Raw genomic sequence first — 15,198 nt, 5'->3', positions numbered from 1 at the left:
GAAGATGAAATGACCCAGAGATGAATAAAAAAATAATACTATACAACTTTTAGCAGCCTACAGTCCCTGACAACAGGCAGCTGGGAGGATAAGCATCATGATTTTGCAGTATGGCGATGAAGGACAAGTGTCTGCAGCGTTGGAGGAATCTGCTTTTCCTCCGTGGCCAAACCATCAAGTTAACAGCTGGATTCATCATCTTTAGGAATTGCAAGCACCCAACCACCAGCTCTAGAGAGCACCCTGACCCCAAGCCTGAACCGAAACACAGTCTTGAATCAAGCCACGTTTGCATCTCTTTATTTTCTTTGAAGCCTCTCTCAAGTACATTTTCAGAGCTATTGGGGCACCAATAACACAGAATCTCTATGTTGGTATCCAAGCCGATCTATACCAGCTTGGGGTGAAGAGGTGATTATGTGTTGTTTGACAAATGGAAGCTCTTTTATTTCCCAGCAAAGTATTTTTTTTTTTTTTAAATCAAAGCAGTGCATGTTTTCAGAACATAGAAAGGAAGGATGGTATCAATCTGGGAAGCAAATTCTCTATTTGTCCCTACTTCTCCAAGTCAACAACTTCAAAGACAGTCACTGCTCTATCCCATACCCATCTTATGCAATTTTTTTTGCATGTATATAAAACATTGTGCTTGTTTTCTAATGTTTTCCTAATGAATTTCTGAAGTGCAGACTCTTGTTCACTTACAACCTCCTGACATGGTTGTCCAGCCCCCAAATCTACTTTATTCTATTACTGCCTCTCAACCTGCAAATCCCTTCTCATTAGGTATTTATTTTGCTCCGTACACTGTGTTGTTGTAAGTTAATATGCACCTTTGAAAACTCACACAATTCCATAATTCCCAGAAATTGAGATGCTGTTTTAAGTAAAAATGTTCAACATGCCCCTTACAAAAGAAGGTACTACTCCATACTCCGACGGTGTATGAAACACATTTGTCAAATGTTATCTTCCAGTGAGATATATAAAACTTTCATCAATGCAGAAGTCTTACCCGCATACATCACATATGTATAAATACTGATGCATGTATATGTATTTAAGAATATATTTTCATGTAGTTGTGGGTTATGTTTATTTTTCTGAAAACTATATTCCATTTGCTTGCCAATAGTCCTTCTGTGTCATTAGTTTCCATGTCTGCCCATCCATCCACCCACCCATCCAACACCCATTTGCCCATTCATAAGATGGCCAGTCCTAATATCAGGGTCATGGTTACTTCCTAGGGTGAAACACATCTCCCAATTCAAGACAGATTAGTTTTCCACCCAAGTTAGAACAAAGAATCCTATGATACTGCGTCCAAAACATAAATGAAGTCATAAAGTTTCAGATTGATTATCAACACTTCTACTCACTAGCTTTTGGTAGCCCTGGAAAAAATCCTCATGGCTTCATCTCCCCTCATGACAAATGAATACACCCACCTCCCAGGGCCCTGAGGACCTCCATTCAGGATGCATACTGCCAAAGTTGCTTGGCAAATGACTCGGTGCAAACAATCAACACTCAGAGTAAAAAGAAGGTAAAGTTCTACATACTGAGCAATTAGCTAGTGAGTTTTAACAACATCTGATTACTTTTTCTATCAGTAGCAGAATTTGCAGCCTGAACCTAGTGTAACATCAATGCCATCTCTATATTTTTAGTTCTCTGGGAAATTTTTTGCAATAATGACTCAACAGAAATCCATTTCCTCTGGTTGGGGACACTACTTCTAATGGTTCACAAAGTTTATCAGTAGTCATCTTCATTTCTAAAAACTGATACACATTGTGATGTGGAAATATATTAGAAACCTACTCTAGTGGATATGAAATTAAAATAGCTATTCTAAGTCTAATTTCCCATCCTTTCACGTACGCGCACACACACGCGTGTGTGATTTAAATTTCAGTATTGCGGACTAAAAGAAAACATCTACAGAACCTAACTGGGTCATCTTGTGTTCACTGCCATTCATTTCTCCATCGAGCAACAAATCCTGGTTTCATTTTAAACCATTTCCTGAACCAACACTTAGAATAGGTATTCCACAAAAGCCAATTCAATGAACTGTATTAAAAAGGACATTCAACGACAATGGATCCAACATCAGTCTTTTGACAGTTCTGAAATGGGACTCGCTCTGCTCCCTCAGTTCAAATGTGAGTTCACTGGCCCTGAAATACAGAGCAGGAACAGCCATGGATTCTACTTCCTGCCCAGTGCTGGCGTCTGGCTTGAGCACTGCTTCCAGGCCAGATCCAAGCTGGCCAGAGTGACTCTCCCTCTTACATTAAAAAAAAAAAAAAAAAAAAAAAATCATCTATGACTTGTCTTGGGTAAAGGACGCTGCAGGATGGTGACGTATGATCAAGGATCTTGGAGTGTTGTACAGGTAGTAATAGTGAGCAGATACCCACAGACCGGCACTGAAGCAGGAAGTGAGTTTGGATGGGCAGGCTGGCACGGATGACATCTGTCCCATCTGCAGCTCCCGCCGCCAGCCTGTGATCAACATGCAAGACTTTGTCTTTCTAGTCTAAACCCATACCGCCCATACCTAACCTTCATAAGAAATTTTTAAAAACACAAATATTTCCATTCATTTATTCACTTATTCAGCTGAATTTTGAGGTTCTCTGCTCTCATCTTGTTTTTTTTTGCATACTCCATGCATGTGTGTTCAACTGCAGACTTGGGTGAGGATCTCTTTTTCTTCTAAAGCAGAATAGAATGTGTCAATTCGGCACTTCCATTTAAAAATCAACTTAAATTGTTTTTCTTTTCATAGTACTTGCTACATGCTAAAAATTCAACACGGAACGAGACAAGGTCCTCCCCAGGGCCTACACGAGAGAAGATAAACAAACCGGAGTTTGCTGCAATAAGCTGGGCATCCATCTGCCCATGCACCCTAACCCACGTGGCATGGCCACCCTGGACTCCCAGGACAATTTTAAGAGAAGGAAGCCAAAATGGTAAGTTTCCTGAAGACCTCTCAGCAGATAGCAGTTGTGGGATTTCTATTTTTCCAATACCACTACAGAGAAGGGAGTAAAACAGACCACACGCCCTGCATACCAAACCCTCTGAGCCTTGGTGCTGTCCTTTGGTGGCATCCACTGTTGGAAGACTGTGGCAGAAAATTCACAAATCCTCTGGCCCTGCTGAAGAGCACAGTGAGGGATCTCTACAAAGTAAAAATCAAGCTGTGGGCAATCTCATTTCTGGGCTTTCAAAAGTGGCTAAGTTCCTTTTTAAAAATCAACCATCCAAGAAAATGAAACTAAAAATGCCTTTTGTTTCAAAACTCAAAGGTGTTGCCTCAACAATTACAATTCTGCACATGGAGACACTCTGATTACTGAAGAGCAGGGCAAGGTGGCTAGGAGCACAGACTTTGGAGTCTGAATCTCCACTCTGCCACTTAGAAGCCAAGTGACCTTGGACAATCATTCAACTTCTCTGGGCTTCCTGTGTCACACTGAAAAATAGATAATAACAATACCAACGTCCTAATGCTGGCTTAAGAAATAAATGTGTTTTTAAACCATTTACAAGAGTGCCCTGCAAATGCCGAACACTATTTAAATAAAGCAACCTATGTGCCAAAATTTTAAAGAAGAAAATAATGCTGTTTGAAGACGGAGAGTGAAGAAAAATCATACAGAACATTCTCAGAATGAGTGTTGCATGATTCATTTAGCAATGTTACATTTCTCTCCTCCTGAATATCAGTACCATAAAAAGAAATTTCATTTCCCAGCACTTGCTGGACATAACATTGAGTAAATAGGAAAAACTCGGCACTTAAATTACAATGACCCATGTTGCATTTGTAAGGAAACTGTTCCAAGTAAGCAGCTGTAACAATTCTAACGTCGAATTTTAAGGAAATATGGACTTTCTGCTTTTGCATCATGTCCTTATCCATGGCATTCAATCAGAGACTTTGAAACTTTAATAACTGAAATCCTCATGCCTTGTGCAGTCTCTTGAAAAATCCAGATGTGTATGCATCAGTCTTACTGTCGCCAACAGAGCCCACAGCAGAATCACTCAACCCCAGACCAGTGGCATTACAGGGAAGACAATTCCTTACTGTTTTAGAGGAAAGCCCTGGGCTGGCATCCCTGGCCCTACCCACTGGATTCCAGGAGCAACCCCGGCCCAGTTGTGAGAACCCAAACTTCCCCAATATGTTGCTAAATGTGCCGGGGGCCAGGGTGGAAAACCTCCTGGCTGAGAATCACTAGCTAGGGAATCTGTGAAGAATCTTTTTGTGTGCATTCAGATCAGTAAGTTTCAAGGATACATGCAATCAGAAAAACCTGGGGCCTCATCACAAAAAGTCCTGAAGACCACCGCCCCCCTTAGTCACACACAGCAGCACCTACCTCGCAGGGGCGTGGCCAGGACCAGAGAAGATGCCCAGAGGCTCCCTGGTCACGGCCAGTTCCCAGAGGCAGCCAGCAAGTGCCCAGGTAGAAACGGCACTGCAGGGCCACCTCCGTCACTCTCGATGTGGCTCACATCCTCCTCCTCGCCATCGGAATTGCGGAAGCCCTCTATTCATACCCTGATAACCACATCAGATACCAGACAGGCAGCAGGCAAGCACCCGATTTCCTCCCAAGTAGAGATTCCAGTGAAACAGCAAAGACACGCACCCCCGGCGGCACCGCACGTGCAGACGCAGGTCAGAGAGATGGGCAAGCGCGGGCGGAGGCCTGCCTGACGGGGAGCCTCTGAGGTCTCCTCTGCGCAAAGCAAACGCTGAGCAGAAAGAGCACCTGGACTCTGCTTCCAGCTGCCTTCCATACTGGATTGGAGGCGCGGGGTGAACCGTGCTGAGGATGAGCATGTCGACTGTGTGTGTGCGTGTGCACTTTCTGTGAGATCGAGGCCAGAGAAGCCAGGTTCGAACACTTAACTAACCAGAGACTCTGGGTAATTCACCCTGGCTGGTTGTGACCATTAACCACTATGTAATGGGAAAGCTCCATGTTAGAGAGCAGCGAGCTTTGTCTAATTAGATAAGCATGAATCCAGAGTTCTAGACTTTACCTTTGTAGAAATAGACAAAAATAAACAGAATAAAGAAAAAGTAAAAAACAGGTCTACCAGTGCATAAGATACATGTACAGATGATATATGTGTATCGGTTCCATCTCTGGAAGCTGGAAACACTCTTCTATATTTATATCAGTTCTTGGAAAGTGTCCTCTGGTCTTCTGTCAGAACTAGTTGGATGGTTTTTCACCCTCAATAAATGTTTGGGAGCTAACCACTGCTCCTCTTGCTTTTCCTTTAAACTTAACCCAAATAATTTCAGGAGAACTTGCAAATCCAAAATTGCTCAGAACATCCCATTGATCCTATTTACATTTGCGACATCAAAGTATTCAGACATCATAAGCAAATGTGAACTGGGGCCTCCCGTCACCCCATAGGTTATGCAAGCACCTAAGCAGAAAGAACACTTTGAAATTTTTATGGAGCAGGAAAAATTGGAAGCATATTAATCTAGGCAGTGAAATTGGGCTTTTTGTCATTTTTAATTGCTTGAATTCATAACCTAGTTTTGCTGAATCAAAAACGAGTTGCTCTAGCTGACACAAGCTGTTTCGGCCTTTTGGGCACAGGCATCCATAGAAACCCCACAACTGTTCACAAAGACTTTATTTATATTAATGAAAACACCCCTGACAACTGTTTGGGATATCACAGTTTCTGCATAATTTAATATGCAATGGTTTCCAAACCAAGCTCGGTACATTAAATGCTGACTTTGAAAGATACTTGTCTTAGTTGCCTGGAAGCATAGGGATACAACATGAGGATCACGTCCTCTCTGCTTATATGTGACTTCATGCAAATAAATTAAAATGCACAATTACAAAATGTCTCCTTCACTGACTCACTTGTTTAGTATTGCTCACAAGATACACCAATGTCCAACTGGCCTGCAAACCAAGAAAATCAAACAGGACAGAAGCATAGAGCATAAGCACAGCCAGAGACTCAACGCAGAGCCTCAAGTGTTTACATGTACAATGAAACTGAACGTGCAAAACTTTAAGGCTCCCTGCTTTCCTGTTTCCGTTTATGCTTATCAGAAAATCAGCACAGGACAGAGCAGTCTCCTGTAGAAGGGCTGTTTGTTCTGATTCCATTAGAATTACTCTCAAAGAACTTACTCAGATTCCCCCATGACAAGTTTGAGGTTAATACCTGTGCAACATAAAAAACAAAAGTTTAATATTAAAGTTTAATTTGAAATGATAAAGTTCTATTATTTCATAAATTTTCTTCCACTTTCAGACCCCTTTCCATTTCTCTGGTATTGCTGAAGATCTAATAAAATTATAAATTTATGCAGAAAAGATAACATGTATATTTAGGCAGCATTTATTTAGCTCAAGATTGACTTATGCAACTAGGTTCTCTATTATTTAACCAGAGACAATAAGGATATGAACTTTCATTCTCAGAATATGACAGTATATGTCTTATACATCACACAGTATCATAAAACATGGTAATATATTGCAACCTAATTTAGAGGGAGGGAATTGTTGCAAAAAGCCCTTTACCTGAGATCCACTTCAACTTTGTGTTGTATTCCTCAGGGAAAGAGAAAAAAAAGGGAAATAATTAGACGTTCCTTTAAAAAAAAAAAAAAAGAAAAGAAAAGAAAAAGATGAACCCAGTCAAAAAGAAAAACAAACTCTTTCTGTTATGCATAAACCAGCTCCTAAGTCAATGCTGATGGTTATTTCTACCACGTCCAAGTAAATACAAATCAACTCCAGACTCTAAAACAGGTAATGGAGAAAATAAGTTTGAGGCACAAGATTGCAAGAGACAAATGCAAAAACAGCTTAGCCCAAGAAAGTCATAAAAAGCAAAAAGCACTTTTATACCGATTGATTAATCAGTTGGTGGCACAGAAGAGACTCAGCTCTTTTCATGTGATAAAGGCATTTTCCAACAATCCTGGTTAAATGAAATGAGAAAAGTTTGAGTGTACATGTTTTGTAAGACCAGTGTGCAGAGGGATCGCCTGATCACACTAAATAATTCTCCTATGTGGGCAGAAAATCAAAGAAAAGAAATCAAGTTCCAATTCTCCTTCAGGGTACAAAACATTTATGGAAACAATATGTAGAAGATACCTGAAAAGCTTTCTTTACAAAAATACAAACCAGCAGGTGGAAAGAGAGGTAGAGGAAAAGAAATGTACAAGGGGTGGGGGTCAAGAGAGAAAAGAGGGGTGCAGGGAGGAATCTCCAACACCCCCCACCCCGGCTCTGGGGAGCAGGAGTCTCCTTTCCTACTGTCTCCTGTTCTCAGCATTGGCATGTGTGTACAGAGGAGCACTGGAAAATCCCATTTCTTGTATGAAAATCACAAATGTGGCTGTTTTCCCCTGAACAGCAGTGGTAAACAGCTGTTGCTAGATGTCTTCAGTTTACTCACTTGAAGAACCACCCTCTTCAAACTTAATCACAGCAAATCACAAAGGCAAGTTACTCCAGCCCACAAACACATTTTACTCACACCTTTGGATTTGTGAGCACACATTTCCATCAAAAATAGGGAATCCAGTTGAGAAAGATTTCATAGTCTTAGACCAAACAGTTTACTGCCCAGCTGCACAAACAGGGTTACGCAATCGTTTCTGACTACCTGGATTATCCACTGCATTCATTTTTGTGTCACCAAAATGAAAACCAGGTAAACAAAGTGAGTAGGTTATGAGATATCTGAGGGCCCCAGAAGGCAAATCTTTCAACAGATAATGTAACATTTTACTAACAGGGTATTGCCAACAAAACTTTTGGATTTAGAATTTCCCCATGGCTCCCTCTTAAGTAGGAAAGGTGAAAACACAGCTCTTTTGTCAAAAGAAATAAACAAAACCCTCAATTTCTTTGTAATCTGAAAATAATGGCTGGAGGGATAGGCAGAGATGAAGACTTCCAGGTGATCATTCTGGTCTGATGAAGGATGCGTTCAACATTTGGTACATATTTTCAAATGCCTGACAGTTCATTCCATCACTTCAGAAGTCAAAACCCATTTCCCCTATTTGATGTCAAGAAGAGCAACTCTTATTCCATTTAATAACGTGGTCTGGAGCTTGTTTTTCAAGTCAAAGCGTATATTCAATCATGTCAATTTAATCTCTCTTCCATGGGAGTCCAGAGAAGCAGAGAGCGGAAAGGGCATACCAGCGTTACTAGCATGGTCGACATGTTTACGCGGACATGCGATGCACATGCACACACGCGCACACACGAGCCCCGCTGGAACGTGAGTGTGCCAGCTGTCCAAACGCACGATCCATCTGGCCATTCATTCCACAAACCTCTCAGTTCAAGAACCGCGCACCTCCTGCAAAACCATCGCTAGCCTATTGGGACTTGCACATCGGTTCTTAATAAACGCTTATTCATCTCTGGGAATAAAGTTAAACGGAGCCAATGAGCATTAGCAATGAAGTTGCCCACTAACTTCCAGAGGGTGAAGAAAATCCATTCATCTCCGGGCTCCCCCGTCGCTCCGAACGCCCCCACGCCCTCCAGGCCCCGTGGGGAGCCCAGGGCGAGCCCCAGCACCGCCTCGAGGTCTCGGAGCCGGGCTTACGTACCGTGTCCCATTCACTGGCTGCAAACGCAGCTGCATCCCTCCATCGCCGCTTCGCGTTTCCCGGATTCCATCCGCCGCAAGTCCCTGTTCTAATCAGCAGCCCGGAGGCGCAACGCCGCCACCTTCTCTGCGCTAGCGTTGGACAGCGGCTCCTCTGCCACAGGCAGCCAAAAATGTCAATTTGCACACTCCTCCCCCTGTCGCCCGCCCCCGTCCCTCGCAACCCCCGCCCGCAGAGTCAGTGGGCTCCAGGAAGCCTCTACGGAAGCTGCCTCCCTGCCCTGCCTCCTCCCCTGCCGGCGGTGGCCGAGCGCCTGCTCCCGCTTACCTGAAGGGCATCTCCCACGACTGCAATTAGCTGCCAAGATTTCATCGTCGGCTGCAAAGTGCCTCCTGCTTCCTCGCCGGGAGCGCACAACGCGGGAGAAGTCCGAGGCGACGGGGAACGGCACCCACGTGCTGGCAATGCAAATGACTCCCGTCCTCCCTCCACCGCGCCGCGCCGCGCCGCGCCGCGCCTCCGCCGGCCTGGGCTGGTGCTACCGCCGCCAGCAGGTGCAGAGCGCCCGGAGCCAGGAGGCAATCAACACCCGGCGCACACAAAGGGAGGCCACGGCGGCCTCGGCCTCCTCGCGTCCGCGCCCCAACGCCGGGCAAATTAGACGCCCGAGGTGTTCGCGAAGTCCTGCGGCCCGGGAGGCGGGGAGGCCGGGGCTGCGTGGGTCCCGCCCCCGCGCTTCCCCGCACTCGCGGAGCATGGAGCTGACGGCACTATCTCGCCGCTCGCCCTCTCTCTCCCGCACGTGTCCCTTCCCTTGTTCTTTCAAGCATTAAATATGTAGCACATGACAGAATAGGGCACCTTGCACGGTCCCCTGAGTCCTCTCTTGACAACCAATTTTAACTCACGAGCAATGAAATGTCTAAAGGCAGGATATAAGCACTTCCAATTACTCACGCCACCCCTGCATTATTCAAAACGTCCGCGGGACGGTATTTATGACTTCCAGGGCGCTACTTCTCCAGCATACCCAGCAAGCCCAGGGCCGCTCCCCGCCCCCGCCGCCACAGCTGAGGGCCTTTCTTCCTCCCCAGGAAGCAGCTGGGCCTCATTCAGGACTTGAAGCTTGGGAATCTGGAATCTTCTTCCACCTTAGGAACTAAAGGAAAGTGCTCTGAACCAGGAACTCTGTCCAGGAGGGAAACATCCCCTGGGCTTGCCTGACAAGAGACCTCACCTTTGCAAAGGCCTTTACCTTGAACAGTGGCATCGGCCTACGTTTCCTTCTCCCCCAAGTCCTCGCAGATCTGATCTGGGCAGATAATTGTCACTTGGGAATGAGCTGCACAAAGTTGGAGCCGCCACCAGCCTAAGTGGTTCCTTTGTTGGAGACCACATCCTTGTTTGGCTGGGGAAGTGGACTTCTGGACAGGGGAGAATTGTTCTCTGCACTCTTCACCCCCAGAACCGTAGGCCATCTGCGGGAAACGACCTTGCTTCTTCCAGCACCTGGAGGGATCTGCGCGTGGAAGACGTTTCCACCTGCGCACGTGTCTTTCTACCCTGAGGTTAATGAGCAGTGACATATTCTCTGGTTTCCTGGGTCATCTGCTTGTGCCTTTTGGGTCCACAAGGCCTGGCACCTCACCGATTAGAATTTTGTATGTTGGTAAGCAAATTTCAAAATGCTAATAAATCTCTCAAATATTTCTTTTCACATTTATTGCAGCTCCACATCCAGAGGCAATATTTCCAGGATTTTTCCAGAACGTGCCAACTCCTTACATAACCCTCATCCATCTATGTCACACCAGGAACTAAACAAGGAGGGTTTTTTTTTCCTCTTCTGTGCATCATGTGTGTTTTTAACACGGCATTAGTCTCATGGTTTCAATTTCTCTGTGGAGTTAAGGAGAGGTGACGTGTGTCCCTTTGCCTGCCTGCCTGCCTGCCTTGGGGGCGGTGGCATTGAAAGGGTGTCAAGGGAACTTGAGGTAGAACTTCCGCTCACAGCGATGGTGGGATACGGGCTACACAATGTCCCGATCACGTTGAAAGTTAACTTCCAACGTTCACTCGGGTCATCCCCAGACATGATCTTCCACGGTGGTAGGTAAAATGGCAAGAAGGTGTTGAGGCGTCTGCTTTGCGAGAACCCGCATTCTGACAGTCATCCCAGAGCATAAAGTGTTAGGATCACAGCACAAACCGGCATTCTCCGTGGAATAATTTGATTCACAAATCAGTTCACAAAGGCAAGGTTATCCGAAGGGATACGTGGCGGGGTGGCCAGTGGAGAGAAGCAAATCCTAATTACAGCCTCATTGTCCCCGTGTTCTCTGGCACATATGGCCATTTAATCACGGAGTGTGATAACCTTGGCAGATGTTGCCAGACCTGGTTATTGATATAAATTGCTCTTCTCCTGTGTAAGCAACACAGCAAAGAGTTAAAACAGTGCCTCACTCACCTGAAGGGAGACCAGGGTGCACACTGGCCTCTGTAGGGCTGCTTCCCTGCTCCCTCCCCATGAGAACAGCAAGGGAAGTGACCCCCCCCACACACCCAAGAATGGGAGGAGAGTCACCCACAGGTGCTGAAGAGAGACACTGTCACTTTGGAAGCCAATTTATCAGATCTATTAAAATGGAAAATGCTTATGCTCTATGATCCAGCAGTTCTACTTCCAATGTCTGCCTAATGTGTGTACAAGATGTGCTTATGTATATAATCATACCACTGTTCATAATAGGAGAAAGATGGCAAACCCAGTGCCCACAGGACATAAAATATAGGGTGTATCCAACGGTGGAATAGTATATAGCAGTGAAAAAGAACATGTGACTATATGGCCAGCTGTATAGGTATGGATATGTGCAGATGTGAAGATACTTCAGAATGCAACTATACATACATATTGTTCTCATCTCATTTCTCATTGTAGAAATGCTTAGACAAAAATGCAAGTTATAGGGGCTGGGGAGATAGCTCAGTCAGTAGAGTGCTTGCTTTGTAAGCACAAGGCCCTGGGTTCGATCCCCAGCACCCAAAAAAAAAAAAAAATGCAAGTTATAAATGATTTATGTGTTATAATACCATTTATGAAGGAAAATGCACCAATAAAATAACATCATAGAACTCTCGTAAATACCCCAATACTTGAGAATGTTCAGAAAACAGCTCAGAACTGGCACAGAGGCTGACCAAAGACAGAGAAAAAGCCAAATTCAGTCTTTGCCTGTTGTTTTTTTTTATGGCCACTAGTTTAAGATGGTTTTTGTATTTTAAATTTTTTTTTTTGTAAAGAAGAACAATATTTTGTGCTGTGTACAAAATGTCAAATGTCCACCAATGAGGTTGTGTTGGCACACAGCCCCCGACTCTCCTCACTCTGCTCAATGCAGAGCTGAATGGTGGCGACAGACAGAGATCAAATGGCCCAGGGAGCCCAAGATGCTCATCACTACCTTCACCGAGAGGATTGTTGGTTTCTGTTCTAGAAGAAAGAGCCCCAAGATCATGAAAAAGTGATCTCTGAGGAAGGAAGGAAGAGATCGATGCAGATATTGAAGGTTGAGAGCTCTATCATGTTGGTTTTATACTTTTCAAAAAGGTAACGTGTCTACAAATCCAAGACGTGAAATTTATTTTCATTATGAAATGTGCACATGTATACGTGCATGCACACTTTGTGTTAAAAGTTCGGGTATGAGAATTTTGAAGGTGCGTTGTTCTCAGTGTGGAGGGCACAGTGTGGAGGGCCTCGTGTTTGTGTGTCTGCACACATGTAGGTATACACACACACCCGGGAGGGATGGCTCCAAATGGGGAGTTCTTGGTGAGAGCATCGTGGGTGGCTGTATTGGGTTTGCATCTCTTTCCTGCATTTCTCAGTTTTCCAAATAGATGTGAATGTAGAACAAGGGAGGGGCCCTGGCCTTCTGGAGCTGGTGACTGCCACCACCCCAAAAGCATCCCTCACAGGGAGCCATCTTTTCCTCCCAAGGCTGGATGATAAAACCTTCAAAAGGGAAAACATCGTGGTTTGCTTTACACTCACCGAACATTTTTTGGAAAATCTAATCGCTTCTTCATAGGACCAAAAAATAAATAAATAAAAAATAAAAATACTCAGGCTCAATGCACTAAAGATTTTCACAAAAATCAATCTATCCTTAAAGTCAAATGCAGCGTCAATTATCCTTTCTGCTGGAAGTTACCGTAAGGACCTACGGAGACATGCCTCACAATACCATAATATTGCTTCTTTGCCATTTGAAAATATTTTCCTGTAGAAAAGCACAAAGCAGACTCCACCTGAAAATAAAATACCATAAAATTACATAGCAACCACACTGGAACTTTGCAGGATTAGAACAGAGGGACCTAATGATTTTCTTTGTCCCGACACCTCCTAATCCCATTGCATTAAGGTGAGCTGGATGAAGCCTCCTGAAATGGGAGAGGGGACAGTTTATGGTGGGCCTGTCGCAGTGATGTTCCTAAGTGCATAGCATTAGCCCTACACTGCTCACTCATCAATGACCTCATTTCTGCACAGACAAATGCCTGAATCACCGGGCGAGTTTTAAAGGTGTTTTTCTACAGACTGGTTCCACTGAGGACTAAAAAGTAGGACCAGGGGGCTGACCCAAAGGAATCAGAGCACACTTTCCTTAAGCAAAAAAAAAAAAAAAAAAAAAAAAAAAACCAGAATCATTCCAAGTGACCATCTGATCTGCCCCTCCCAACAGCGTGCGCACAAACCTCCTTGGAATAGCACGTGTCACGTGCAACCCCAAGAGGTACATTAAGGACAAGCACAGTTATCAATGCTTTTAAAATAATTATAAAACCAATGAGTATTTATTAATAAGAGTTTAGAAAATTTGGAAAACACAGGAAAAGGCCGTTATGTCGCCAACAATAACCATGTGCAATATTTTATTATGAATTTATCACTGAAGGGCTTTTTCCTGCACACATAGAAACATCATAAACACACAACTGGTTTCTTATAATCTGAACTGCCTTGTTGTCTTGTGTACTTTGCAACAATGTATCACAATCATTTCCAGCAGTTAGCAGCAATTTAAAAAACTATAACATCAATTTTGGGAATCCAGAGACCACAATGATACAAAGTTTGTTTTTGCTCTGTGTTAAACAACACTGCAGTGAACATCCTCCACCCCCAGCAAATGAGCTTGTCATGCTCCTGTTTACAAAGGGAACACCTGGGTGGGAAACGAGGGTTCAAGAAGCAGGCGTGGTTTTAGATTTCCCAGCGTAAGGAACTAGAACCCTGGAAGGCCTCGCTCCACGTTCCTCCACGCAACGTAAGAGTCCATCTCATCTGGGAACGATTTTTGGCCAACCACTTCCTCTTTCAGGCACCACCCCTGGCGGATCTGCTCCCCCATCCACCTGTCCTGTCCCACTCGGGCCACCACACCACTGCACGACAAATTAGCATAGGAGAGCTCTACCATGGACGGGGAAGGTGGAAACTGGAGCAATTTAAATCTAAGCTTATTTAACCTAAGTGGCTAGTGGCTGCCCATTTTGTCTTAATTGCCTTTTAAACTAAAATCAATGTTAAATTACCTGAACAACAGCTTCTGCACAATTGTGGACTGAAAATTCTTTAAGTGCCTCCTCCAAAGCCTGTGGCTCTTGTTTGGCCAAATGACAAGAAAAGCATCTCCTTCTTCTTCCCCGTCCTGGGGTCTGGACAACGGGATCGGGTTAGGGTTCTGGAAAGGGACGTGATGGCCTTGGGACAAGTTACTTCTTCCCACGAAGCCAGCTGAGTGCTCAAAACGCAGCCTGCCTCATACGCGCGCCATGTCCCCAGGCTTCTCCCTGAGTTCCTCCTCCCTCCTCCTTTCTTCTCTCCTTTCCTTCCTATTTGGTTCCCTCTTTCCTTCCCACCTTCTGTCTCTCTTCCCTCCCCTCATGGAGAGACTGGCTATTTGAATGGACAACGGCCACCATACGTGGCCAGGGAAACCAACTCGCAGTCAACAGCAACCAGCCTGGACGTCCACCTGCCATCCACAAGTTAGAATGGCGGTAAGTCAGACCACCATGTCCAGCTTCTGGTCCAGGAGGCCTAACAAAACCCAGTGACAGCTGGCTCAGAATCAGCCAGGACTCCATCAACCGCTGGTGGCTTCCCAAGTTTTTGTCCCCGTGTCCAATTTTGAATGAACTTAAGAAATCCAAATAGGGGCCCCCACCCACCCACAGAGGATCCCCCAGGTCCAGAAACCCCAGCGTCCCCCGGCCGGCACCTCCATCCAGGCACCTTGAAGTCCTCCCCATCCTCCCAGGAAGCTACCCCGCCCCGCGGCCTGGCCGTGGCTGGCGGCCTGGCGGTGGCTGGCAGCCTGGCGGTGGCGGGCTCAGAGTGGACAGCCTGCGCTGCTCCTCCTGTCTCCACTCCCACATGGTCATTTATCTTCAGTCCTCTATTAGGGAACAGGACAGGCAAGCCACAGCCCTCGGAGCTTGTGTTCCGGCGGGTAGAC

The 15,198-nt window shown here is 45.1% G+C and overlaps 1 protein-coding gene across 32 annotated transcripts in view; it reads right to left on the bottom strand.

Annotated features, from left to right (window-relative positions):
* Nucleotides 1-15,198, bottom strand: part of RBFOX1 (RNA binding fox-1 homolog 1) — a 1,434,211-nt gene that overhangs the window by 965,097 nt on the left and 453,916 nt on the right. For 8 of the 32 annotated variants that reach the window (XM_079121722.1, XM_079121736.1, XM_079121738.1 and 5 more), the window contains exon 1: nucleotides 8,993-9,278. The exons of 23 other annotated variants lie outside the window; for them this stretch is intronic. In XM_079121722.1, the coding sequence (XP_078977848.1) occupies nucleotides 8,993-9,037 (45 nt within the window). In that variant the 5' untranslated portion in view covers nucleotides 9,038-9,278. Of the gene's footprint in view, nucleotides 1-8,665; nucleotides 8,819-8,992; nucleotides 9,279-15,198 lie in introns of those variants that run through there. One more of the 32 variants, XM_079121704.1, reaches the window with a different exon arrangement.

This window comes from Sciurus vulgaris, assembly GCF_902686455.1.
Source record: "Sciurus vulgaris genome assembly, chromosome: 18".
NCBI lineage: Eukaryota > Metazoa > Chordata > Mammalia > Rodentia > Sciuridae > Sciurus > Sciurus vulgaris.
The sequence above is the reverse complement of the archived record's forward strand: the minus strand, read 5'-3'. Positions and strand labels throughout refer to the sequence as shown.